A 27134-nucleotide genomic window follows, 5' to 3' on the forward strand; every position below is an offset into this window, starting at 1 on the left:
GCAGCCCCATTGTGGGTTCCCGAGGCCTTTTCGGCCATTCAGATGGAAATGCCCGGGGGCTGGAGAATGGAGACCCTGTTCCCAGGCTGAGGGGAGGGGGCGGCCGCCATTGCCGGCTCCTCTCCCCGCCTGCCCTGCCCCGCGGAGTTTCCCGCAGCAGCGGGGCTGGAGGGCAGGGGTAGGAGAGGGACCTGCACCCAGCCGGCATTGAGGGGTGAGTGCGGACCAGGTTTGTGTTGCTTAGTGCCTGATGCCGGGGAGTTGCAGCACTCGTGGCGCTGCGGGAGCAAACGGGATCTCCCGGGCCTGAGAGTGCCCGGGACAGCCTCTCCTGAAGGATCCTTCACGGACAGTTCTGCTCTCTCACCGTCATGTTTGGCAGTCTTACAGGTTGCTTGTGGCACAGTTCAGATGCTGTTTGTCTGCTGTACTTGTGTCCTTGCTGGAGGTTGATAATCTTGCTTCTCTGTCTTTCAGAGATGACTCTCCTGTCCTCCCAGACACCATCCCTGGAGACATCCTCGGCTGCCACTGAGAGCCCAGAGCAAAGGATGCTGGAGAAGAGGTCCAAGGTTATTGAGGAACTGCTCCAAACAGAGCGGGACTATGTCAGAGACCTGGAGATGTGTGTGGAGAGGATCATGGTGCCCCTGCAGCAGGCACAGGTAGGAGTGTGGGGGCAGCTACAATGCAGCACTGGTGGGATGGGGTGAGGATGCCGAGTCCACTTCATTCTTGGAGATGGCTAAGCAGCAGCACAGGAACCCACAGAGGAAATTCAGCTATGCTGAGGGGAGCAGGAAGGTTCATAGCAATAGCCCATCTGTTTTGGGATCCCGCTGAGCCCTCACCATTGCTAAGAGCAAGAGACATGGCAGATTCATTTCCTGGAAAATATGGGGTCTTGGTGTGGGGATAGAGTTGGTGGGAGGAGAGGGAGAATAACAGGTAAACAGAGGCAGGGATTAAATTGTTGGGAAGAAGGAGGACACTGTGGTGGGACAGATAAGGAGTGACAGTTACAGTGTACTGGGGATGAAGGATTGAGTACAGAAGTCACTGTGATGGGAGGAGGTCACACCATGTGGCTGCTGTGAAGCTGAGGACTGATGGGTTGCAGGACGACAAGGGGGAGCTGTTGGGTCTGACAAGGGGGAGCTGTTGGGTCTGACAAGGGGGAGCTGTTGGGTCTGACTGGGACGTGTTCCCCTGTCCAGAACATCTGTCTTCCCATTTCACAGATGCAGAATATAGACTTTGAGGGTCTTTTTGGAAACATCCACGTGGTAATTAGCTTCTCCAAGCAGCTGCTGTCTACCTTGGAGGCTTCAGATGCCATCGGTATGAATTCTCCTCTTACCTTTTCCCAGCAGGCTGGGACGTGGTTTGCTAGTGGTGGGGCAGAACAGAGTAGCTTAAATGGCAGGACAGTGTCTTTGGGGTTGTGCTTTGTTCCTGCTGGACCCCCTCCCTGTTCATCAGTCCAGCAGCGAAGCTGAGGAGATCTGTCTTGCTCCAGGGGTTACTATGCTGAGAGACATCATGCCTGTGGCCCCTGGCCCTGAAGAGAGCCCCACTCCTCACTTCTGCGCTGCCAGCTTTTGCTGCTCAGGCCCTGAGCAACCTGTACCTTTGCTCTTTGTGTGCTCCAGTGACCAGTGTCCCCACTTCCCACCCCTGGGAGAGCTGGGTCTACTGAGTTCTCTGTACTAGTGGGTAATGAGGGGGCGTCCTGGTTGCTCTAGTAAAGCTGTGTTCTTGAGCTGTGTGTGTGTACAGAGGACGTGGGGTATCTTACCATCAGACACACCAGCATTATTGGAGGTAGCTGGAGACACTGAAGTCCTGCTTTGCTGTTGTCGGCAGGGCCAGTGTTTCTGGCACAGCGTGCAGAGCTGGAGAACGTCTACAAGGTGTATTGCCAGAACCACAATGAGGCCATTGCACTGCTGGAAACCTATGAGAAGGATGAGAAGATACAGAAACTACTCCTGGACCTTCTGGATAGCCTCAGGTTGGAGCTTCTGGCAGTGGCAGCCACCAGGCTGGGGCAGGGGAGTCAGTCTCCAACATCCCTGCCCCTTTGCAAGCAGTGCTTGGACAGGTCAGGTGGTGACTGGAGTGGGGCTGGCTGCGTCAGTGCATAGTTGAACAGGCTCTGGGTTCAGATGGCCCCCTGCCCCAATGCATAGGTGCTGGGACACTTGTAGCCCTCCCAGACTTTGAGCAGAAGCCTCCAAAGTACAGAGAAGGTGGCATGTCCGAAATTGAGAGCTCCTATTCCTCAAGCCCTGTCCTACTGCAGCCAGTGAGGAAAGGAACTACTTTGCCTGTCTCAACAACTGCCAGGGCTCCAGATTGTGGGGATTAATGCCCTGGGAGCTGGCAGCACTGGCTGCTGCTCTGGGGAGACAGGACTGCCCTCTGCCTTGGCAGCATCACTGCAGGCTGGGGTGAAGGTGCTGGCTGTGGGATTGCACACCTGCTGCCCCATTAACCAGTTGCTTTTCTTTGCTTTTTGGCACTCTGGGCCGGCAGGAGCCTGTACAGTGAGTGGTAAGTGAATCCTTCCTGTTGGTCTTCACTTGTCTGTCTTGGCCTGGCTGCTCCCCTGTAACTAAACTTCTGCCACCAGCTGGGAGAATACTGGGGGGCCCTAACTATCTTGTGGGAGCACATCTGGGAGAAGCGGGGTGTCTGTGGTGTGGTCACAGCAGAGGCATTGGGTGGAGTACACAGGCAGGCAGCACAGGGGATGAGTTGAGGGGAGTTCTTGGGCAGGAAACAGATTTTGGGAGCTGTCAGCCCCAAGGAGCCAAGAGAGCCCTGTGCAGGCTGTGGTCCTGAGCACTGACAGTCTGTTCTGCACCAGTCACAGATCTGGGCATTTGGGTGGTGAGACAGTCTGGAGCAAGTGGTGCTCTGGTAAACATGAGGCTGTGCCTGTGTGGGACTTGGCAGTGGATCTGGCAATGGAGAGGATACTGGCTGGCAAGGGTCACCTGATGCTGTGAGGTCTGGAAATCTGGGCTTGATTTGAGATTACCAGGGGTTCAGGAGTGCAGTGCGTTTGGAGATAAGGGTGGATTGACGTAGGGAATATGGTAGATTTAGAGGTGTCGGTGTTCTGGGTCTGGTTCGGGTTGGTTTGAGGGGACACAATTTGTTTGCCTGAGCTAGACTGAAGCCTGGTGCATCTCCTTTGTCCCAACTTCCCAGGGGCTGCACAAACTACATTAATCTGGGCTCCTTCCTCATCAAGCCAGTGCAAAGGGTGATGCGGTACCCACTGCTGCTGATGGAGCTGCTGAGTGCTACCCCTGAAGCTCACCCTGACAAGGCACCACTCACAGCTGCTGTCCTGGCAGTTAAAGAAATCAATGTCAACATCAACGAATACAAGCGCCGGAAGGACTTGGGTGAGTAGTTGGGTAGCACTGGGTTGTCAGGGGTAGGAGTGGGTGTATTGAAGTTGTCATCAAAGGCACTGTAAGACACAGGCATTGTGCTGACAAGGGTTCCAATTTCTACATCAATCTCTTTAGTGCTAAAGTACCGGAAAGGGGATGAGGATAGCCTCATGGAGAAGATCTCCAAGCTCAACATCCACTCTATCATCAAGAAGTCGAACCGTGTGAGCAGCCACCTCAAGCATCTCACAGGCTTTGCACCCCAGGTAATGTGCATCAGCTGCTAGGTGCACTTGTGCCCTGAGGTGCTTGAAGAGGAGGTGGTATCCACTGTCCCACTACACCCCTTCCCCAATGAGTAGCTCTGATCCAGACCAGCAAGGCAGTGTGAGCTTAGGGTCTAAACCACCTGTCTGCTGGCCAGCTTGTGGGCAGGAGGCCTCACATCTTGCACTCAGGGTGGTGCTGAAGACTTGCTTTGCCTCCCTTGAGACATTTTTTCTCACAGCTTAAGGATGAAGCCTTTGAGGAGACAGAGAAAAATTTCCGGATGCAAGAGCGGCTGATCAAGTCCTTCATCCGGGACCTTTCCCTCTATCTGCAGCATGTTCGGGTGAGTCAATCTGGATGTGATGCCTTGGGGGCATGGGGCTTGCCATGCACTGCTTTTCTTGCCTGCATGGTGTGTACCTGAAGTGCCTCTGGCCTGTCAAGGGGTGGACTCTGGGAATTTGGGCTGCCCTGGGAGGCCACTTCTCCTGGGCAGCAGTGCTGACTGTATGCCCCTGGTGCAGGAGTCGGCCTGCATGAAGGCGCTGGCAGCAACGAGCATGTGGGACCTGTGCACGGAGAAGGGCAGTGGAGACTTGGACCAGTTCCAGAAAGTGAATCGACTCATCAGCGACCAGCTCTTCTCAAACTTTGTGAGTGAGGCTGTGCTCTCGTGTGGTAGGAGGACCCCTCTGGGGCCCTGGGATGCTGCAGGGAGGGTAGCACAGCCTGGAAGAGGGGTGAGCACTCCTGCTTGCCTCTTCCCCCCTGAGAACATTGGTGCCTGTGCATTTATGATGTGAATTGAGTGTGCCTGTTAGATACATATTTTTGCAGCCCTACCTGAAGTGTTACAGTTCTTTATGTAAGTGGTTCAGGTGCTTCCTGTAGCATTGCCCATCCTGGCATGTTTATGTAAGATTATATCACGATTCCTGTTGGACGGGACTTCTGGAGCTCTGCTGGGTGTCATCAGGAAGACTGAGCCTGTGCTGTGCTGGGGAGGTTGTGTGCTGGAGGGTGAGCTGCTGGTGGTTGCTGCGTGGTGGGAGCGGGCAGCTCATCTCACCTGCTCTCTGTGTCTCTGCCCACCAGAAAGAGCGGACAGAGCGGCTGGTGAGCTCACCCCTGAACCAGCTGCTGAGCATGTTTGCGGGGCCCCACAAGCTGGTGCAGAAGCGCTTCGACAAGCTCCTCGACTTCCACAACTGCACAGAGCGCGCGGAGAAGCTGAAGGACAAGCGGACGCTGGAGGAGCTGCAGTCAGCCCGCAACAACTACGAGGCTCTCAACGCCCAGCTGCTGGACGAGCTGCCCCAGTTCCTGCGCTTTGCCAAGGAGCTGTTTGCCAGCTGCCTGCGGGGCTACGCCGAGGCGCACTGCGACTTCGTGCGCCTGGCCCTGGAGGAGCTGAGGCCTCTCTTGTCGGTGGGTTCCCAGAGCACAGCCCAACACTCTGGGCTCATTGCAGTGCTGATCTCTGCATAGGGCTTGTCCCTGAGCCTCTCTGGGATGCATCCCATTGCAGAGGAAGCTGCTGCTAGTGTCAGCTTCCATGAGATGCTCTCAGGGCAGAGATTGTGGAGTCATGATGCAATTGTGGATACAGATGGTGAAGCCTCTGGCTACTCCTGAAACAGTGGCAGGAGGGCATTGTCCTGCAAGGACCTCGGGTGGTTTGGGGATCACCTAGTGCTGTGTACAAGCAGGACTGAAAATCTGGACCTATTGAAAGGCAGGGCTCAGAGCCTCACCTGGCCCAGCAGCTGGCATGGGCTCTGCTGTAGCTCTTGGCCACTTTTCCCAAGAGCTGTCACCTAACCATGACCCCCAACCCTGCTCTGTTTCCAGTTGCTGAAGGTGTCCGGCAGGGAGGGGAACCTCATTGCCATCTTCCAGGATGAGCACAGTAGAGTCCTCCAGCAGCTCCAAGCCTTCACCTTCTTCCCAGAGTCCCAGGCAGCTCCCAAGAAGACTTTTGAAAGGAAGAGTGTGGAGCGGCAGTCTGCCCGGCGACAGCCCCTTGTTGGCTTGGTGAGTTCCCTTTCCCCATGTCAGGGCTTGCAGAGCCTGGGAGAACCACTCACACCTGTCTTGTTCCTCTGTAGCCCAGCTACTTCCTGCAGTCAGATGACATCCGAGCTACCCTCCTGGCCCGCTATCCCCCAGACAGTCTCTTCCAGGCAGATCGCAATTTCAATGCTGCCCAAGACCTGGATGTCTCACTGCTGGAAGGAGATGTTGTGGGCGTCATCAAGAGGAAGGACCCCATGGGCAGCCAGAATCGCTGGCTCATAGACAATGGGGGTACGTGGCTGCTCCCTGCCCTCAGCTCCTCTTGCAGCTCCTCTAGTTCCCCTGCACCCTAATTTGAGCTCTCTTCCTCTCCCACCCTGCAGTGACCAAGGGCTTTGTGTACAGCTCCTTTCTGAAGCCCTACAACCCGCGCCGCAGCCAGTCGGACGTCTCTGTGGGCAGCCACTCTTCCAACGAGTCAGAGCACAGCAGCTCCTCTCCTCACAGCAATACCACACTGACCTTCAGCCCTAGTGGGGCAGCTGTCACCTTCACTCAGAAACCCCTGCAGGACTCAGCCTCCCCGACAGACCCATACCACTCCCCACAGCCCTCCTCAGAGATGGATTCCCCCTCTCTGCCCCAGCTTGGCTCTGGTGACAGGACAGCCCCACTGGAGGCTGGTACGGTGACATCTCAGCGCCACTACAGCCGCCCTGAGCTGGGCTGCAGCCCCAACTCTCGCAATGGGCATCCCACCAAAGCACACCTCCGGCCAGCGCCCTCAGTGGAGGACAGAGACTCTGGGCTGGAGAGCAGCGAGTCAGAAGGCAACCAGGTGAGCAGTCAGTCACCCAGGGGATGAGGATGCTGAGGGCTGACCCTGTCACTTGAGGCAGCAACCAGGGAGAGGTGGGAGGTGGAGGCTGCTCTGTCCCAAAGAGCTGAGATGGAGGGTGAGACCTGCTCTCCCAGCAGCAGAGATGCAGATACAGAGAACTAGATTGCATGTGAGGGCAGCTCTGGCAGAGGCCAGGATGGGGCTGTCACTGTTTGCAGAAAAGGGGCAAAAGCCCAGGCCTGTACCTTGGTTTTCTGTGAAGCACTGCATATGTCCTGTGCAACATGACAGCAAGGGTGTGTGGTGTGACCATCCAAATGATGCTCTCCCTCTTTCTCTCTGCCTGGCAGGTCTACTACGCTCTCTACACCTTCAAAGGCCGAAACACCAACGAGCTGAGTGTGTCCGCTAACCAAAGACTGAGGATCCTGCAGTTTGAGGACATCACAGGCAATCGGGAATGGTGGCTGGCTGAGGCACATGGGAAGCAGGGCTATGTGCCCTCCAGTTACATCCGGAAGACAGAGTATACGTGAGGTGGTGGGAAGGAGCCTGAACCCTGTGCCTTGTTCCTGCAGGGACTGCCAGGGGCCTGGGGGAGGCTGGTCTGCACTGCAGCCCCACTGATTGCCCTGAGGCAACGTTCCTTGCAGCACTCCTGGGCCCCACCACCATTGGCTGCCTTTGGGAGGAGGACAGGAGGGCTGGCAAATCAGGCAGAAACAGGCAGCTTGTGTGAGGGCAGAGGTGAGTTCACCTGTGCTAATTGAGCCTCCTAGTCCAGCCAGGAGCAGTGGAGCAAAGCTTGGAGCCATGGCCCAGGCTCAACCAAGACTGAGGGATAAACTGTGAAAGGCTGATGCTGAGTTTCTGGAGTCCATCTTTAGCCAAGTAGTGTTGGCTAAAAACAACCTGGGCCCTGTGAACATATTCCCTGTGCCTTCTCAGCAGCAGGAGCCTAGTCTTTCCTGTCTGTGCAGGATCTCAGGGTGGGACATCTACACACTGCCTTGAGGGTCACTGGGGAGTAGCAGAGCTCCGGGGCTGGACTGATCCCAGCCTTTGAAAGCCCTCACAGCAGGGCCTCCATACAGCAGGTGCTTCATTGCCATGCTTGGTCTCCCACAGGCTCCAGCCTCTCCAAGCTCTGCTGCTAGCAGCAGCCATCAGGTTCTCATCTTCCAGGTGAGGCAGAGGCCCAGAACACCATCTTCCCTTGTCAGTGCAGTATCTCCAGTGCCTAAGACCCTTCTTTGTGCTGACATGCCCAATTGGCTGCTCTAGGCTGGGGCAGGGCAGAAGGCAAAGAAAGCATAGGCTCTCCTCTAGCCTGATTTTTTGGGGGATCTGACTAGGATTGCCTCACCTGTGCTTCCCTGCAGGGCATCGGAGATAGTGCTGGCATTCTGGGAGGGCAAGGGCCTCCCTGAGAGGGATGTGGGGTGCCCTTTGCTGGGGTGGTGTGTCTTGCCCTGTGCTGCTGTGCCCTGAAGGAAGGGGACGCTCCCCTCTCTTTGGGCGATGTTTGTAGCCCCTGTACTGCTGCTCTGTAAATAAAGACTTGCTCTTGTGTATAGGAGGTGCCTGTGCAGGTGTTGGGAGACCTGGAAGGAGTGCCTGGCCAGTGCTGGCCTGGTGGCAGGTATGGTGATGAGGGGCAAAACCCAGGCTTCGTGCAGACCCCACAGACTAGGAATAACCTTATGGTGGGGTCCAGCATTACTTCTGCCTTGGTGTTTGTGCCAGCTGCAGCTCAGGCACTAGGAAACCTTCACAGGAAGGTTCTTCATTAAGATGAAGTGATTGTGCTGTCCTCCTCCCTCACCCAGATGTCTGTTATGTGACCTGGCTGGGGCTGTGGGTGGCTTCTGTCCCCCCTGCCTCTGTGTGCACTTGGGCAGGCCTGCAGCCAACGTCAGCACAACAGCTCCTGGCTTTCATGCCCAAGAACAAAGGAAGATCAAGAGTTTGTCGCCAGTAACGACCAGGTTTTGTGTGAGTTACATGTGAGCACATCAGTGTAGCACACGCATGTAGCTGCACCTCTCCAGCTTATCTCCACCCCAGTCAGATTTGTAGACTAGAGTCACAGCCCAAAATCTGCCCTACTAGTGGTTATGATAGCCCCAAGGACTGCCTCATTTATTTGCACTATGATCAAAGGGAGCTGTAGCCACAGAAAGGCAGGCAGGCCCTGTCTTCTCCACCTCCACTGCTAGAGTGGTGTTCATACTTGAGTATAGCTGTGTCACTCAGTTTAGACTCCCTGCCCATCTATGTCTGTATTACCTGTGTCACCAACTTCCCCCAAACACTCGCCAGGTTTAAAGGTAAACCAAGGCTCATTTAGTATGCCTTAAAGTCAAACTTTTAGTTGGAAGGCTAGAAACAGTTTAAAAAAATAAATTATAAAATTCGGTTTTATATTAAACTTAATTTCATTCCATAGTGCTATAGCATTGCTCAGGTTTCCCTGGCATGGTGAAGTACAAAAACTAATACACACACACCCCCCATGGGACCATGGTGTCCCTGCCTGACAGATACATTTTCCCCTCTGTACTGGAATAAATTAATGCAGCTCCAGACCCTTGTGTGCACAGCAGGCAGGGTGTGGTAGCAAGATTAACATCTTCAAGTCCAGATATTCTCTCCCTGGCAGCCAGAGAAACCACCCTCTCCACTTCCCAGCTGCAGAGAGACAAATTCTTGGGCAGCCTGGCTGCAGGGAGACACCAGAGCCTGCGTGGTGAATGCCAGCTGGAGGGAGCTGCCCATGCACACACCTGCATGCTGCTCTGCTCCCCTATAGCATGGTGGTTTCTGCATTAGTGATGCCAGCGTCCTTTGCCATTGCGGAGAAGATGCCCTGCTTCTTGAGCAACTCCTCTGGACTGTCATACTCCACAATCCTCCCGGCCTGCAGGACCATCACCCTGGAAGCAGGGAAGAAGGCCCAAGTTCACTTCCAAGCCAATACCACCAGCACCAGCACTACAGCCCCATGGACCTTTACTCCTCCTAGAGCCACACTATGCAGTTCACCTCTCAGCACAGAGGTGAGGGCAGAGCTCTCCCCGACATGCTGGTGGGGTGGCACACATAAAGTTTGAACAATTCATCTATGGCCTGGTTGCTGTAAGCAAGGATCCCATAAAATGTTCCTCCCCACTACCACATGGTCATCCTTCCCACCCCTCTATTCTACTCCCCTGAAAACTCCCAGGCACTGCACCCAACCCTGCCCCTCTGGGTGCACCCTTGCCTCTGCTGCTGGCCACCTCTCGCCCCATCCTAGCAGCCCAGAGCCCCACTCCCCTTGCCCCACAGTACCTGTTGCTGTCCATGATGGTGTGGAGGCGGTGGGCGATGGTAAGGACAGTGCAGTCCGCAAACTCGCTGCGAATTGTTGTCTGGATTAAGTGATCAGTCTCCAGATCTACAGCTGCTGTTGCTTCGTCAAGGATGAGGATCTTGGCTTTGCGGAGAAGGGCCCTGGCCAGGCACACGAGCTGCCGCTGCCCAACACTGGGGTGAGGTGGAGAACAGCAGTTACTGTGCAGACACCAGCATGTCTCCTGCAAGCCTACTGCCACACTGCACTGAGCCCAGCACCATGCCCACCCAGCCCTTCCTGGCCTTGCCCCTCTGATCATCTGACACCCTGAGCACCACGTCCCTCAGCATCTTGCTCTCTCTGCCATCATGGAAGGTTCATTCACACTGTCTCCCTTACAGCCACGACTCCTGGACCTCTTTCTCCCACCTTCACTCCCAGAAGCTTCTGTGCCCTGAGCAGCCACTCTGCTGGAGGCTGCTGTTCCAGGCTGTTCCCTGGGACCAGGGGAAGGGAGGGGAGCTGGGTCTGCCTCCCCTCACTCACCTCAGGTTCTCCCCTCCCTCGCTCACAAGATGCAGCAGCCCCTCGGGAAGGGCTTGCACATATGTCTTCAGGTGGGCCAGCTCGAGAGCCTTCCATATCTCCTCGTCTGTGTAATGGTCAAAGGGGTCCAGGTTCATCCGCAGGGTTCCGGTGAAGAGCACAGGGTCCTGCAAGGGACAGCACGGTGCTCAGCCACACCATGGCCGCTCAGCAGAGGTGATGGCTCCAGGCCCCCAGGTTTGGCTACATCCTGCCCACCCTGCTGGCGGCAGCTGGGCAGGTGAGGTGCCAGTGGTCACAGCTCCCATGGGTGCTCTCAGGGTGACGTGTAGCCCAGGGAAAAGAGCCTGCAGAGGCCAGGCAGCAGTGGGACATGGAAAGGTGGGGATGTGCTCACCTGGGGGATGATAGTGAGGCTCTTACGCAGGTCATGGAGGCCGATTGTCGCTATATCCACCTCATCAATGAGGATCTTCCCTCCAGCAGCCTCCAGCACCCGGAAGAGGCAGTTGGTGAGGGAGGATTTTCCAGCCCCAGTCCGGCCCACAACCCCAACCTGTGGAAGCAGCTACTTAGACCAGCCAACAGGGTTGAAGAAAACAGGGCAAATGCTCTCTGTCTGGGTCTGGTGGGCCTTCCTGCCCTGCATCTGTAATCACCCTTTCCCAGACTGTCTCCTTTGGTCACTACCCCACAGCTCAAGTCCCCAGGAGCCACATCCCATCACCATTCCTCCCCAGCCCTAGACAAAAGCTAAGAGAACAGAAACAACTTTTAACACTGTATCACTACAGAAAGGCTGTAATAAGGGCCGAGGCAGAGAGGTCCTCACCTTCTCAGTGCTCCAAATATCGCAGGTGATTCCCTGAAGCACCAACTCCAGTTCAGGTCGGTATCGAACTTTGTAGTCCACAAATTTGATCTCACCTTTGCTGGGCCAGCCATGAGGTGGACGCTTTGCTGTCACCCATGGAGCCTGGGGGCACAGGAGCATTAGGGGCTTGCACCTTGTGATGCTGGCTAGTACCAAGCTGTCCAGCAGGTGTTTGCCTGGACCCTGGTCTTCTCACCTCATTCTTCACCTTCGTGTACTCATGAACCCGCTCCAAGGCCACAATGTTGGTCTCCAGCTCTGAAGACGTCCGCACCAGCCAGTTCAGTGTCTGGGTTACCTGTGTGGCAGAGCCCAGAGGATGCAGAGCTCAGTGGCACCCAGGAATTACTACCTCCCACCTCAGCTCAGGGACTCATGGGCATGAGCACTCCTGGCCTAGCCTTTAAGTCTCTACTCTCCAGCCACAGCCCCCTCTCCCCAGCCCTTTAAAAGCTTTGCTGTAGTATCTCTGATGCACAGTGCAAACATGCTCCTCCCCACAGCAACATTTATTCCCCTCACACTAGGATGTATGCTGCCCCGGCTCCATAGCAGCTCCCCAGGTGATGGGACACCCCAGCTAATCCCCTCTTCATGGATGAGAGCTGGAGGCAGGGCAGAATCCTGCAGCCAACCCAGAGCTCCCAGAAACAGCCCTGCCCTGGAATAAGAAAAAGCTTTCATTAACTCACGTTGAGGGCAGAGGAGACAGAAAGACCAACGATGCCACCCTCCAAAGTGCCCTTTGAAATCACAGCTAGAAGCGCAGAGAAGAAGATCATGAGGCTCCCAACAAACTCCAGACGGATGGCCAGCCACCTGCACCAGAAGAAGACAGCTGAGGGGCAGTGGGAAAGGCAACAACCTGTGCCCAACACAGGGCCCACCAGTGAGGCCAGCACCCCACCAGCATCCCTGCACACCTAGTCCCATGCCCAGCTCTGTACACATGGTACCTGCACCTGCACAGCATGTGACTTGTAGCCAATTCTGGGGGCAGGTTCATTTTACCTTTACACTTCTAGGGGGCCACATGCTGGCTTTCAAAATCACCCTAAAATGTCTCCTTCCCACAGATACTGTCCCTTTCCCAAGCTCCCTCAGTTCCTACACAGATCCTCAGTCCTGAGATCAAGAGGTAGTATTAAAATGTCTCAGGGCCTTTCCTCAGGACCCAGAAGCCCCTGGGTAGAAGTGCTGCTGGCTGTGCTGTGGCATAAGGAATAAAACTCACCTATTTGAAACTATCCAGGAGTAAACACTTTTCTGATTGATGTCCATAGTGCTCTCATTTTGCTGCAGGAACCGTTCTTGGTGTCTATAGGCCCGGATCACGGAAAGACCTGACACTGTCTCACCAAAGTGGGAGTAGATGGGAGACCTAGTTACTGAGTCCAGACGCCGTAGCTGGCGTGATGTGGAGATATAGAAGCGCTGAAATGAGGGACACAGCTTGGTTACCAACACAAAGCCCAGCAGTGACAAGGGTACTGCTCTAAGCCGGGCAGAAGCTTCTCTTAAGCCCCAGTCACTCACCAGCACAAAATAGTAAAAGATGCTCAAGGGAATGATAACAAGAATGAAGAACGGAGTGGCCAGGCAGATCATGAGCAATGTGCTAATGAGGGCCATGAAACAGTTGAGCCAGCTGCGGAAGGACATGGGAATGGTCTCATCTATCGTGAAGATATCCTGGAGCATACAAAGAAGTAGGGAGAGGCAGTCAGTGACCCCAAGGAAAGGGAGAGTCCCAAAGGCTCCACTTATACATGGTTCCTACACACTTGTGTGTTAACAAAGTCCCAGACACTTACAAAAATATTGGATCACACTGAATCAATGTCAGGGTCACAACATTATTTAAGGCCACAGCTCTTAACTTAGGAACAACTGATTTAGCAGAGAAGCATTCTGTAATATTCTCCTGTAGCACAGACCAGCTTTGGGAGCTGCATCTTCAACTGGACCTAGGATGCAGGGGCAGGAATTGAGGCAGAAAGAGGGACAGGACTAACTCCAGGTCCATGCAGGTGCACCCAGGTTTCCAGCTGGTCATCACCCCTCTCCTAGCTGGGCACCACGTAGTCCCTCCATCTCAGAATAAACTCAACAGCCCCACAGGCTTGATCTCAAGAGATATTTTTATTCACAAAAATAAAGAGATGTCACCAAAGGAAGAACTGAAGTTGCTGCACACTTGAAACTATCTGTTTGTATTCTCCCTCCTTTCTGGTTTTCTTGTTGTTTTACGAGTCTCATTTACACAGCAAAGACTGTATCTTTTGCTGAGGGTCCATATTCAGAAGGGCAACTCCTTACTGAACATGCGTTCTAGGCTCCTGCCTATCTTGGTAAACTCCTCTGGACCCCTTTCAGTTTCTCCACATCCCTCTTGATAGGTGTGGCCTCCCTAGCACTGGGCAGAGAAGATAATAATTTGCTGTGACCTGCTGGCCACTCTCCTCTCTCCACCCTCCACTCCAGGGTCTGGTTTGCCTTACAGTCAGCCTTGCATCCACCATGCCCTTCTAGTCCCTTCCAAGCCCTGATCAGGCCTTATCTGTGCAGTGCTGAACAGCAACAGGGTTATGCCACCACCCAACGCCCTCCAGTCCTGCTGGAACAAACATCTTCGTGTTGGTGCTGTTCTCTTACCTTGGCAAACCTATTCACAATGCGGCCAGTTGGGGTCGTATCAAAAAAGCTCATGGGCGCACGCAGGATGTTGCTGAGCAGATGCTGATGCATAACCCGAGAAGCCCGCATGGCACCACGAGCAGACAGGAGGATTGCAAAGAGCAGGAAGAGGGCTGCAAGGAGAGCACAAGGTGGTCATCACCAGCTCATGTGTGACACTGACCCCAGGCACCCTTTAGCTCAAGGGATGTACCAAGCAGCTTCCAGCCGGCAGCTCTGCAGCAAACCAGTGTGATGGATCCTGCATCCCACCTTCCTGGGAAGCCCCAGAAACTGCATCCCACCACATGGGAAGAACACTAACCCTTTTGGAAAGCCTTAGGCCCTAGCACTATCTCCAACTGATTAAGGACAGTGATCTTCGACCTAAGGAGGCAACACAGACCTCTTGGGACAATTTGTGCTAGCTTCAAGCTGATATTGGTGCCCAGTTCAGCAAGGAACAAAGGGAAGGCAGCAGCAGGCCAACAAACACAATGCTGGGTCCCCTGCTCCTTGCTGCACTGCTGGCTGCAGGCTTTGCAAGCCACATTCCTCCTGGATCACTCAGCTGAGGTGAGCAGGATCCCCTGTGCTCCCACACTCACCTTGTGATATCCCCAGCGCTCCAAAGACACCGATCCGCAGGTCCCGCAGCTCCAGGGGGTAGCTCTGGTTCAGGTAGCGCTGAGCATCGTCCGTCCAGGCGCTGAGCCACAGGTTGGTCCCCACCACAGCAGCGTACTGTCCAACATAGCCCATGGCAATCCAGAACGAGTAGCACAAGCCAACAGCACGCAGGTACCGCAGGTACATGGAGAACTTCACCTGTGGACCAATTCAGCCCATCACTGCTGCCCAGCAAACTGTGTCCAGTGACACCCAGCACAAACAGGGGACTCCCGCCATGCTGCCCTCAGTGCTCCTCTCCACCACCTTGCCCACCAGCCCCAGGCAGCTTTCTCCTTCGATGCTTCTTGACTGCAATGGGGCCACAGAACACAAGCACCAGCTTCTCTGACCCACAATCAGGGTCCCACTCCATCCATCCTTCTCACCTTGCCCGTTTCCACAGCTTCTTTCTCAATTAGTTTCTGGCCCTTCAGCTTCTGGGGAGGCTCATCCTGAGCCTTTTTCCAGGACTTGGTGCTTCTTTTACTAAGGCTGCAGGGAGGTAAGGGGCACTGTTAATCACAGGGTGCTGGATGGGCCCTTGTCTCCAGGGGTCTATCCCCATGCTGCATTGGCACTCCAGTGCTGGAGCCCTCTGAGAAATGTCTTAACTGGGGCAGCTTTGAATGAGTCCTGTGGAAGCTCTAGGCATTTGCAGCCATGAAATCATAGCCCTTGTCCCCAAAAGCCAAACCAGCCCATGGCAGGAGTTTCAGGGAAGACCACTGAGTAAAACTGTGACACACTAATGTGAGTGAAGGCAAAGTCAGATGCTCCTGACCCAGCCCAGCTGCTGGTAGAAACAGGTAGGGAGGCTCCCAGCCCCTTTCAGCAGGGGCTCCCTCAGTGTAGCCCCCAGACATCCAACTCCAAGGAGGCAGGCCAGGGGCCAGGGGAGAGAGCTGAGAGCTCAGGTCAAGTTCCCACCTGCGACTGAACTCCCTCTGGCGGATACTGGCCTCTCGCTTCACGGTCATGGTCACCACATCATCAGGGCCCTCCTCCACACAAGGCTCAACGTCTTCATCACCCTGCTCCTCATCCCCAGCTAAAGCAACAGCTACAAGCACGGGGATGAGAGAAGGTAGGGTCAGGCTCTGGGAGGGAGCAGATCCCATGCACCACACCTCCACACTCAGCTTCACCCCAGACCCAGGCTGTGTCCTATCACCACACATCACACCTTCTCCAGCCCTGCTGCAAGCCCAGTACAGCAGTGGGAGGAAGAAATCCATCGTGCTGGAGGGAGAACTGACAGGGCATGCAGGGCCAGAGCCCTGCATGGAGGCAAGGTGGTGGGACCACTGGTGGGACGTCAAGCAGAGATTTGTGCTAGTTTAGTAAATGCAAGATCTGGTAGGTCATGTCACTCCAGTTCAGGATCATCCCTTTGAGCAGATAGAGATAGGTTCCATGGGGACAGACTGGGAATAGCTAGGTTCCAGCTGGACAACTGGCCTGAGCCCAGGGAAGGTGAATATGCACCTGACCTGACACCACTCCCCCACAGAGCACTGAGGGATGTGATAAAGATTAAATGATATCCAACAGCATGTTTGGAATAAACCAAAGGATCTTTCTAACCCCAGCATCACTAAGGAACGGAGCCTGTTGCCACATAGCATTATGGGACCCATAAATATACAGGAACCAAAAAAAAGGAAAGAGAAAAAGTAGTCAGGTCCTTCAGTGGCTGTTCAACACCATGCCTGGGTGCAAATCATAGGCAGAAAGTCCTTGTGCTGCTGATTGCCAGAAGTTGGGAAGGATTCACAGCAGCCACCACTGGGGCCTGGGCTGGATAGAGCCAGGTCAGACTGACAGCTCAGGTCTTGGGTATTTCGAAAGCCCCAGACAGGCACAACCTCTCTAACTGCTACAGCCCCATTGTGTTTCCAGTACCTGTGGTATTTTTCTCTGGAGCATCCTCCTCCTGTCTGCCATACAAGTTCAGGAACTGGGCAAAGGCCCCCTTGTTTGCAAGCAGTTTGCTGTAGGAGCCCTGCTCAGATACTTCTCCTGCCACCAGCACCACGATGTTATTGACCTGGGGCAGGAAACTGATACTGTGCGTCACCAGGATCCGTGTCTGCAACAAAGTGGTTGCAGGGTAGTGAGCATCAGAGCAACCCACACCCCTCAGCCATGGTCCTGCAGGCTCTCCGTTCCCTACTTGGGGACATCTCTGCTTCTCAATGCCTTTCTTCAAGGACAGAGGGCACCTCTCTGGGGACCCACAAGGCCACTCCTGCCTGCTGCAGCCCCACGTGAAAGCCACAGAACCCTCTCTGTCCCAGGCAAGCAGCCTCAGCCTTCCCTGCATGGTCAACACTCTGTCAGTGCCACTCCTGCCTGGCTGGGTGGTGGGGAGGAGGGCATGGGTGCTCACCTTCTTTTGCAGCAGCCCTTCTGGCCCCAGCACATTCTCAAAGAGGTACTTGCCAACGTGAGCATCCACAGCAGACAATGGATCATCCAGGACATAGATGTCTGCATTGCTGTACACTGCCCGGGCCAGGCTGACTCGCTGCTTCTGGCCTCCACTCAGGTTAATGCCCTGGGAGGAAAGGCACCTCTGTGAGCCCTGGGCTGGCACAGGGCAGCATCTCTGTCTTCTGCTGCAGGTGCCATAGGAAACCCACAGTACCCAGGGCTGGTACCTTCTCTCCAATCTCTGTCTGGTCACCTGCAGGCAGCAGTTCCAGGTCTGGAAGAAGGGCACAGGCTTTAATGACTTGCTGATACCTGGCTTCATCCAGTTCTGACCCAAAAAGGATGTTGTCTTTCAACGTGGCATTCTGGATCCAGGCCTGCTGAGGGACGTAGGCTAGTGAGCCCTGGAAAGAGAGACACAAGAACACTGCCATCACCTGCAGCTTGTTCCTTGTCCTGAACCACCGCTCCAGGACCAGTCCTGCCCTGCTGACTCCCTGCTGAGCTCACATGCAGCCCCACAGCCCACCCCCACACCAGCCAGCTCCTCTCACGTGGATGTTGATGTGCCCCTTGATATTCTCCATCTCCCCGAGCATGGCTGACACCAGCGAAGATTTGCCTGAGCCCACAGCCCCCACCACGGCCACCAGGCTTCCAGGTGCGATGTCCAGGGTGACACTGCAAAGACACAAGTGCTGAGGAAGTAGCACTGCCAGGTCACCCGCTGGCTCCTGCACAGGACCAGCATGGAGCTGTGTCTCTGGGGCACTGTGAGGGGCAGCATCCATCCCCAGCCAGCAGCTCAGGGTTCCTCTCCCCACCCATCTGCCCCCAACATGGTGCACACACTCACTCTCTTATTGCAGCGCTGCCGTTCTGCTCCCAGGAGAACGTGGCCTCCGAGAAACTCACAGCACTGCCTGTCAGCAGAGAGACATCCCTCAGGGCTGGGAAAGCGCAGGGTTGGGCAAGCTGGGACCCACAGGGACCAACCTGGATGTTGCCCTACCTTCAACAGGGTTGTGGTGGATAGCTGAGGTGTCCAGATCTTCTCCAGCCAGGTAGCGCTCCAGCCTCACAGTTGACACTTTGGTCTGCCATGGCAGAAAAAGGATAGCAGGTAGGCATGGGGTGCAGCTGGGTGGGCTGGCAAGAGCCCCATAAGCAGAGCACCCCATACACACATCTCCGCCTCCAAGCACCAGCCCCAATCTCTGAGACCAAACCCTGAGTCACGTATGTGAGTCCTGTCCCACCCCACTGCCAGCAGAGCCCTGTGCACAGACCCCTGGGTGACCAAGGCCCAGGTCCATCACACACCTAAGCCCCACGTGCTGGGTTGGGCAGAGGTATCATGGGATCCCCCTGCACCCCCTGCCCAGTGTGAGGGCTGACCTGCACCAGGGAGGAGAGGACTAAGGGTAGCATGGCCATGGGGAAGCGCAGCACATTGAAAAGGGAGATGGCAGTAAAGGCCTTCTGTGCATCCAGGATGTTGTTCTCATCCACCAGCACGAAGACAGCAAAGCTGGCCAAGGAGACCTAGGACAGAGAGCAGGGAAAGCCATCATTAGAGTGGTTGTGTGCATCCCAGCCCCTCTTGGTCCCCTAAGGCCTCAGCAGTGACTTTCTGCTGGGGACCTTCTCCCCTCCTGCTTCTCTTCTCTTTGGGTCCTGTTTCACCACTGATGGGACCCCTTTCCAGCCACAGCTCTGCTGCCAGCAGCCAGGACTATACTTTACCCATCCCTCTGGACAAAGCCCAACCCCAGCTCTGAGGAAGGTGCATCCCTCCCCAGACTGGTGCTCACCAGGACAGGGGAACACGTGAACACGAAGATCGAGATTGACTGCAAGTAACTGAAGTTCACCAAGTCCTTGAGCTCACGTTCCCGGATCTCACTGACTCGCTTCTCAAACGAAGGCTCCCAGGCAAAAAGTTTCAGGATCTGGGGGATAAGCAGGGTTAGTGAGCCTCATGGGAATGCCCATCTTCACACTTAGCTTGCTGGAGGCCAGCACCTCCATCACCAGCTCCTGACTTTCTCAGAAACCTGCTTGTCCACCACATCTACCTGCTCCTGTCCTGCCCCATGGCTCAGAACACTTCACCACAGCATGCCCACTCCCTTGCCCTCAGCTTAGAGGTCACTACCAGCTCATCTACCACCACGGTAGCCTGGTCACCTCCACTGCCATCCAGAAAACCCACAGAAAACCCTCTGTGGGCTCCCAAGGCTTGATCCAAGTACCCAGAGCTCCTCCCCAGTCAACCTTTCAAAAGGTGAGGAAGCTAAAGGAATTGCATAGACTGAGGCTTGGCTAGCCCAGACACAGAGGCCCCAAGCTAGACTATAACACTGGTGCTGTAGGGTGACACAGGTGTGCTGCCTCCAGGTATAGTGCACCGAGAGAGAAGCAGTGTAGCAGTTGCCCAGGGGGTCTCCACTCCACTCTTCACCTTGATTCCATTGAGGATTTCACCCATTATCTTCAAGCGTTCATCCTTGTTCTTCATGTTCCTCACCTACAAACAAAAGAGCCACAGGTCACCTAAACCAAACAGCAGCTCATGCTTGGAAATATATCTGGGAAGAGAAGGGTGGTCTCCAGATCCCAGAGAAGCCATCCTAATAAGCCAAGCATTGGGTCCCTGGGAGTCTGGACAACCTGGGAAAAAAAGAGTACTCTATTGTCAGGTAGAAGCTAGAGCTTTGTTTTATGGTGGGTAATATCTCACTTTCAGTCCGCAAGGCTGCACCCAGCCCTGTTCAAGTTCAGCTGTGACAGTAGAACAGGTCTCACCTGCCTCCTGCTCATCTCAGCTGATCAACCCCCAGCTCAGTCTAGAGACTCCCTCAGCCAAAGCCTGATGAACTTCCAAGGCTGGGGAAGATCCCCAGCATAACAGGGAAGGGTAGGAGAGTGTGAAAAATTAGTGAGACCTCAGGAGTGGGAGACCAGGGAGGATTTTGCACCCAGCACTGACCTGGATGTTTTTGGACTTGGCAACCAGAAGTGCATTTAAGGGGATGAGCAGCACCATGACTGCTATGCCAGCCAGGACAGAGGGGCCCAGCTCTGCCCAGAGGAAAACAATGGACAGGATAATTTGCAGGGGGGATGACCACAGCTGGTGAATGAAGTTGGTCACATCCATGAACCTCTGGGCATCAGCTGACATCAGATTCACAGTCTCTCCCACTGTGGACTCCTTGCGGGTGGCACTGGACATGGTGAGTGCCTGGAGAGAGAAAGCATAGTCACTGCAAGCCAGCCTGCCAGCAGCATGATGCAGAGCAGGGAATTAGAAGGCCAGGTTTAAACTTCTCCTGCTGCCCCTCTGCTGGCTATGTCATCACTGTCTGCATGCCATGGAAGCCCATCCCTGTGCAGGAATCCCAGGGGCAGCTGCCCGAGGTGTTGCACTGCTCTGCAGAGAAACCTCCCTCATCCCTGGTAGCTGTCAAACACATAGCTGCAGCCCCCAGGTCCCAGGCAGAACTAGCATCCAGTGTCCCCAGTGCCAGGTGGGTATTCCACAAGCCAAGCTCTCCCTGTGCCTTCCTAGGAAGTAAAGGGCATACACCCCAGGCACCGCAGGTTGATGGGGCAAGCAATGGATGCTGGTATCCCCAGCCCAGCTTGGAGGAAGCCAACAGGGGTGATGACAGGGCCATACCAACCTTCTTGTAGATGGCAGCAACGAGACTGGCACGCACATTTATGCCAAGTAGGAAGCACAAGTTGAAGTACTGCTGCAGGCAGAGGGACTGCAGCAGCGCCGTCAGGAGGAGCAGGACAGTGTATAGGTAGCCTTGCCAGGCAAAGGACTCCTCATCTGACACAAAGGCAATCAGCAGCCTGGAGGGCAGAGTGGCCCATGAGACCCCCACTCTACTGAGACAGACTCAGGCAGGATGCTTCAAACTAAGTCAGGGAGAGCATCCTCATGAGAGCAGCAACAGAGACCCTGCCCAGAGAGCTGGGTCGACACTCAGCAAGCTGGGGACCTCCACCCCTGGGACACTGTATTCCTTGTGCAGCGCCAGGTCATTTGTGTTAGATCATCCACAGAGACTGTGCAGCTCTGCAAGACAAACTGAGCAGGTCCTCCTGGGCTGAGCTGGACTGACTCATGAAGGGCCTCAAAGACTATCTCCAGGGAGGAAACTGGATTGCATAACAAAGGATGTAGGGAGTAGGGAGCAAGATATCACCTGTAAGAGCTGGCAGCCAGCTCAGATTAATTCTTCATTAAACTGTAACCCAACACATTCTCACACCTTTGGTGAGGGCACAAAAAGACCCCACCATGTGGGGCTGGGAGAGGTACACATATGGAGTTAGTGAGGTTTGATGCAGTGCACATAGGGAGATGGTGGGGCTGGGTACAAAGCCAGGACAGGGCAGGGACAGGAACAGAGAGAAAGGACTCACTTCAGCAGCTGGGGGCTGACAAACACAAGTGCATCCTGCACCACTTTGAAAGCCATTGCAAGCAGGAGGTTCTGCCAGAAGGTCTTGCATAGGGTTTTCACCAGCCAACCCCTGGGGAAATCCTTGGAAGGGCTGGATTCTTCTTTGTCCCCCTTCTTCTTCCTCTTTTCCCCCTTCTCCTCCTAGAGGGAAGCCCACACAGGAGCTGGTCATAAAGGCTCCTCGCATCTGGGAAGATGCTTCTAGGGCAGTGCCACAGCCCCCAGATCAGGTATCATGAATGAAGCCTCCTTTCATTCTCATGTTCCCTCTTACTTTTTCATACACCCCCAATACTAACTTCTCTCTTGTGCAGGTTTGTCAAAAACAGCTGTTGCAAACCCCAGATCAGTCTCAACCCCAGGAAACCTGAACCTCAGGAAGAATGAGAGACCAGGGAAAATCATAGAGTGATGCTCACTCTGACTTCGTTGCTGGGTGGCATCTGGGGTAGCAAAAGACAGAGCCAAAAGAGCTGCTTGTACTGAGGACAAGGGTTGTTACTGTCCTCTGTAGGGCAGAAGGATAGAGACTTTCTTGGTCTCTCAAAACAAGGAGCTCCGCCGAGGACAGGGAAGACCTTGTCATAGAATCATAGAAACACAGATTCATTGACTGGTTTGGATGGGAAGGGAACTTAAAGATCATCTAGTTCCAACCTCCCCTACATGGATTGCTCCATCCTCGTCCATGGCCCTGAAGAATCAAAGAGGGGAAAACCCCACAGTGGGGCTGCAGGGAGGTGAGGTGAACCTACTCCCCAGGGCTGGACCTGGATCTCTCAGTCCCATGGAAGGCCAGGAATGGGAAGGGATTTACCAGCACCAGGATGTCTTGGCTCTGGGCCTTGCTCAGATTGTTTCCGTGGTCTGGGTCACCTTCCCAGCGTCTCTTCTTGCGTTTCCGTTTCTCCAGTTCTGCTTGGGCCTTCTTCACTGCAGTCTTCATGTTCTTCTCAAAAACAGTGGAAATCGCCTGTATCTTGTCCTTACTTTTCAGTTCCCAGATATCCTCTATCTCCAAGGGCTTGCGGTAGCCCTTGAAAACCATGCTGTGGGGCAGAGAAATTTCCTGCACTACACCTTTTGGACAGTCCTCATTGCAAATGCAGAGCCTTCACACCCAGCCTGGCCCTGAGCTCAGGCTGCACAGACTGCACCAAATGCGGTGCCTCTCACAGCTACCTCCAAGTAGCCTGTGCTGCAGGCTCCCCCAGACAGGGCTGGCCCAGGCACCCCTGCATGTCTCCAGCCCAGCCTCCCCCAGAGCCCTGCTCACCTGGTGTACCATTCAAAGGTGATGGTGCTCAGGAAGGAGGCTGTCACCTCTGGGTTCTAGGGTACAAAGCAAAGTGGGTACCAACAGATCATGGGTGCTGGGATGGTGTTGACAAGAGTTGACTCAGCGCTCACTGGCCTTATTTAAGAAACCTCAGTTTCAAACTTTGCCAGCCCCAGGAACCCGATTTGTCAGCCAGAAGCAACCTCCCCTTGGATACACGTGCAGATGCCCCAGGCTGCAGGTTCCAGCTCTCGCTGTGCCCCTTGCTGAAGCCCCAGGGTCTCCCCTCCCACATGGGCCAGGTGTCTCTGCATGGAGCCCACCCTACCCTGCACAACACCAGCTGGGATGTGGTACCCCAAGTCCACTCTTGCATGGATCTCGCACCTTCTCTGCAATTTTCTTTGTTTCTGCAGGGACGTCTGAGATGCCTGAGACAAGGAAGAGCAGCAGCTGGAGCCCATAGGAGATGAAGAAAAGGACAAACCGTGGCACGTCAGAGATTGGTGCCTGCAGGAATTGAGAGCCCAGGGTAACTGTTGGGTCTTGTCTCAAGACCAGATCCATCCCCAGGACAATGAACAAGGCTGGGCTCAACAAGGCAATGCAGAACCCACTCAGGGTCCTGGCCCAGCTTCCCTTCTCCACCCCTCCCTACTTCTCCCTGACCTCCTCCCAGAAGTCCATAAGGGGATAAATTGGTTCTGGAGAGCTTATGCCACTCCAAGAGACAGGATCCATTCAAAGAGCAATTCCTTTGTTTCCCAAGGTCCCTAGTGCAGCTGGGACCTCAGTCATACCACCGAGAGCTTGTCAGGAGATGAAGTCTGAAGGGACTTTCTCTGGGGACAGAACAAGACCATGGGGAAGCACAGAGCTTCCTGCAAACCCAACCTGTAGGGCTCTCCGGAGGAGAGACTGGAAAGGCAATACCCCACAGAGCAAGGACAGTATCAAGAAGCAGAAAAGTATCCATGAGTCTCTGCGCAAGCAGAAGCGTCGCGTGTGATGGATCAGCAGGACCAGGAGCTGCAGAAAGGAAAATCAGTCAGACATTCAGGCAGGGCTGCAGGACTAGGTCTGAGCCCTAAACGTGCCTTTGGAGTTTCCTGGGATGCCAGCACACATTGTCTGCTGCAATTTCCTGCCTTGAAGACATTGAGCTTCCAGTTCCTGAGCTCACTGCCAACCCTGCACAAGCTGCCATGTTCATTGTGCAGGGCAAGGGTTTATTTCAGGAAAACACACGATCAGGCTCTTCACAGGAAAAGCCAAGTATGAAGGCACGCTGACATTACAGTGGGGCACTGTAATGCCCCTTTCAGCTGTTCTCACCCTGAATCCTCAGACATGCCCAGCTGTGGGGAGTCACACCCTGTCTCCTGCATATTGATTTTAGACCTGAAACTAAAGCCAGATCAGTCCCAGCAGCGCAGCCTCTCTGGGCAGTTACCTGGCCTTGTAATCTCACATGTTCTCTACACGTGAAACTAAATGACATGACAAAACACAAAGTATAGCAAACAAGGGCAGTTACTTTTGCTTTTACCTCTAGTTCCTGTGCCCTTTGGCTTTGTTAAGGCTGTTAAAATATCCCGTGTCTCACACGAGATACCTGCAACTGCCACACACATATTCCACCAAGCTAATAGCCCCCATGTCCTCGGCTTTCTCCTGTAGCACTTCTCAACTCTTTGCACAGAGCTGAGCAGCAACCCATGGGAAGCTGTGAGACATCTGAGCAGGAAGCCATGGTGTGATGTTCACACTGTGCAACCAGTCCTGTGCAACCCAAACTGCTGCTACTAAGGCTTCTGCCAGAAAGCTCAGCTATGCTCACAGGCATCATACCTATCCCACTTTCAAGAATAAAAGGAGGGAACACTGTACAACCACACACCTACCCTCAAACTATCAGCCTTGTGCACCACCTACACGTGTTCAGGACTAGCCCCTACCAATCTTCCAGGCTACGATTCCCTCCTGGATACAGCTTCCCACCAATGTCTGAGGTATGGGAAGTTTTCTGCTGCTTGGACCCACAGTCTCACCCCGTCTCCATAGGGACACACAGCACATTCACCAGCTGATCCCTTACCCAGGTGGCGATGTACAGGCTGGGGTTTGTGTACTGGACAGCTGGCAGGGGGTCCTGCTCTGTGTCCTCAACAAATGCCAGGGCCAACTCCGCCACTGCTGTCAGCATCAGCAAGGTAGCCAGCACCTGCAGGGAGAAGGGAGCAGTGGGGAGGGGAGACCCAGCCCATCCTGGGCACTGGGAAGTACTGGGAAGCACTGGGAGACATAGGTGGGCATAAAAGCACTGAATCCCATACACTGTTAAAACCTTTACAACCCAAACCTGGCCCTCTGGAGCTTTTTAAGGCCCTGTGAAGCTGCAGCAGCTCCAACAGCAAGCAAGATGAGAGGCCCCAGTACACACCCCAGCCCTCCCTCCCAGTGCATCCCAGCCGTTATCCTTCTGTCCCAGATACATCTTATCCTGGGCTCACCTTTACATTTCTGTCCCAGATGGTGCCCCAGGCCATTGTTCCTTTTCTCCTACACATTTCATCTCTTCATCCCACACCTGACTCCAGCACAGAGGCTTTCCACCACCCCTCCATCTCAGACTGCTCCAGTCTGCCCTCTCTGTGCCGTCTCAGTCCCACTCTACCTGTTTGATGATGTAAAGTTTGGTCACAGATGATTTCTTGGCTCTGGATTTGCACATGGGCAGGAGATGCCATGGAGCCAAAATCCAGAAGAAGCCAAGAGGGACCCAGACCAGCACAGTCTGCTGGAAGCACACGGGCAGGTCGGCATCCGGACGAGCAAGGTAGGAGTCATTCTGGGGGCAACAAGGACAGACAGCCAAGTCACTTGGGATGGCTCAACCTCACCTGGCTCCCAACAGAAGAGCCAGCAGTCCTAAAGCTCCTGCTTTAGGAGCTCCTGCTCCACCCCATCACACTTCCCTCCTCAACACCCACCTTCCTGGCTGAGCCTTGCAGCGCTCACCCCAGGCCCCAGATTACATCCTCCTGGTACCCACCAAGCTGCCTGAACCTGGGAGGGCCTCCCCCATAACAACCCTTTCTGGAGCCAAGTCAGCTGCAGCAGCTGGGCTTTTTCTCCAAGAAGTGCCCCGTGTTCCCAGCTGGACAGAACAGGGCTCACTCAGGGAACTATCACTTGCACTGCTGTCCCATGGATGCCTCCCAGGCAGCGCACGGCGCTCAGTGCCGCGGCAGCCCTGGATAAACAGGAGAACCTCAGCTGAGCGCTGGCAGCTGCATCCCGCTGGCTTGAACCCCCCGTGAGCCTTGCGATCCACTGCCCTCCCCTGCCCCTGGGCATCCCACTCACCCAAAAGACAGAGCCACAGAACTCCTCCAGGGCTGAACACCCCGTGAGCCTTGCGATCCACTGCCCTCCCCTGCCCCTGGGCATCCCACTCACCCAAAAGACAGAGCCACAGAACTCCTCCAGGGCTGCTGACATGGCTCAGGTGAGAGAAGACAGGGGCTCCAGCCCCTCACTGTGCCTGGCTGTGAGAGTCCTGGGTGGACACTTGGGATAAAAGTCCCTACACACCCTCAAGTGGCGCTTGGACAAAATCCCTAATGACAAATAGTTAATTTTTAACTTAGTGCTGTTGCATAACACCACCGACCAAGCAGTGACCAAAAGGGCTTTGGAAATTGCATGTGCTCTGCAGAAGGGAGAAGAGGAAGGGCCAAAAGATGAAAGGGGACATGCAGGGAAGCTGCTGCCACAGTCACTGCAGGATGTCACAGCCACCACTCAGAAACCACAGCCTTCACCAGCACACTCTGAGACAAGCTTACATGGACCCATCAATGCCAACCTATTATGGTGCACCAGACCATCCCTGCCAGAACAAGCTGAATGCTGCCAAAAAGTCCAGCAGATGCTGGTCTCAGGACCCAGAAGACAGTACCCTTTTTCTGATGCACTACCCAACAAGGAGGCCCAGGACACCAGCAGTGCTCCAGACCTGGGAACCTGCAGCATCTAGCAGGTGAGCAAAATACATGCTGTAGTCATCTTTCTGAGTCCCTGGGATCCAAGTTCCTTTTACCAACTTCTTCTGGCCTGCACAACCTGGAAATTTTCCCAGCTCTTATTTCTCCTTTTTCTGTATGTGTGTTCTCTGCATGTTACAGCAGCTGACCACAAAAACTAAGAGATGCTGAATCTTCATTCTAAGGCAACCCTCACCATCTGAGACAGCCAGAGGACCATTCCCAAGAAGAATGAATGCAACTAAAT

General features: G+C 54.6%; 2 protein-coding genes across 2 annotated transcripts in view; one reads left to right on the plus strand and one right to left on the minus strand.

The window, feature by feature from the left end:
* Positions 1-7073, plus strand: part of DNMBP (dynamin binding protein) — a 24440-nt gene extending 17367 nt beyond the window's left edge. The window contains exons 4-16 of the mRNA XM_010000054.1: positions 478-671; positions 1248-1341; positions 1867-2014; positions 2539-2556; positions 3220-3419; positions 3546-3676; positions 3919-4023; positions 4205-4333; positions 4776-5108; positions 5532-5714; positions 5789-5987; positions 6080-6534; positions 6888-7073. Coding sequence (XP_009998356.1) covers positions 478-671; positions 1248-1341; positions 1867-2014; positions 2539-2556; positions 3220-3419; positions 3546-3676; positions 3919-4023; positions 4205-4333; positions 4776-5108; positions 5532-5714; positions 5789-5987; positions 6080-6534; positions 6888-7073 — 2375 coding nt within the window. The remainder of the gene's footprint in view (positions 1-477; positions 672-1247; positions 1342-1866; positions 2015-2538; positions 2557-3219; positions 3420-3545; positions 3677-3918; positions 4024-4204; positions 4334-4775; positions 5109-5531; positions 5715-5788; positions 5988-6079; positions 6535-6887) is intronic.
* A 2176-nt stretch (positions 7074-9249) lies between these two features.
* ABCC2 (ATP-binding cassette, sub-family C (CFTR/MRP), member 2) lies at positions 9250-26342 on the minus strand. The gene is made up of 32 exons (XM_010000055.1): positions 26301-26342; positions 25516-25689; positions 24937-25062; positions 23733-23867; positions 23226-23348; positions 22836-22891; positions 22377-22608; positions 21519-21700; positions 20765-20942; positions 20068-20322; positions 19540-19605; positions 18890-19027; positions 18474-18620; positions 18088-18172; positions 17932-17998; positions 17630-17756; positions 17303-17479; positions 17032-17199; positions 16545-16731; positions 15570-15690; positions 15029-15134; positions 14579-14798; positions 13950-14104; positions 12831-12986; positions 12529-12728; positions 11987-12113; positions 11491-11592; positions 11253-11396; positions 10818-10976; positions 10421-10587; positions 9871-10065; positions 9250-9473 (listed from the first exon to the last, which is right to left on the minus strand). Exons 1-32 carry the CDS (start codon positions 26340-26342, stop codon positions 9344-9346), a joined length of 4647 nt encoding a protein of 1548 aa, XP_009998357.1. The 3' UTR covers positions 9250-9343.
* Between the last annotated feature and the right edge of the window lie 792 nt (positions 26343-27134).

The sequence above is a fragment of the Chaetura pelagica genome, unplaced genomic scaffold (assembly GCF_000747805.2).
Source record: "Chaetura pelagica isolate M959 unplaced genomic scaffold, ChaPel_1.0 scaffold436, whole genome shotgun sequence".
Lineage (NCBI taxonomy): Eukaryota > Metazoa > Chordata > Aves > Apodiformes > Apodidae > Chaetura > Chaetura pelagica.

Bases quoted from the DNA above. Each gene is read 5' to 3' on its own strand.
- ABCC2 (XM_010000055.1), bottom strand. From the start codon at position 26,342: ATGTCAGCAGCCCTGGAGGAGTTCTGTGGCTCTGTCTTTTGG. The intron at 20,943-21,518 runs GTGAGTCCTTTC...TCTGCCCTCCAG, and splicing joins GTCAGCCCCCAGCTGCTGAA to GCTGCTGATTGCCTTTGTGT. The intron at 17,999-18,087 runs GTAGGGCAACAT...CTCTGCTGACAG, and splicing joins CCACCACAACCCTGTTGAAG to GCAGTGCTGTGAGTTTCTCG.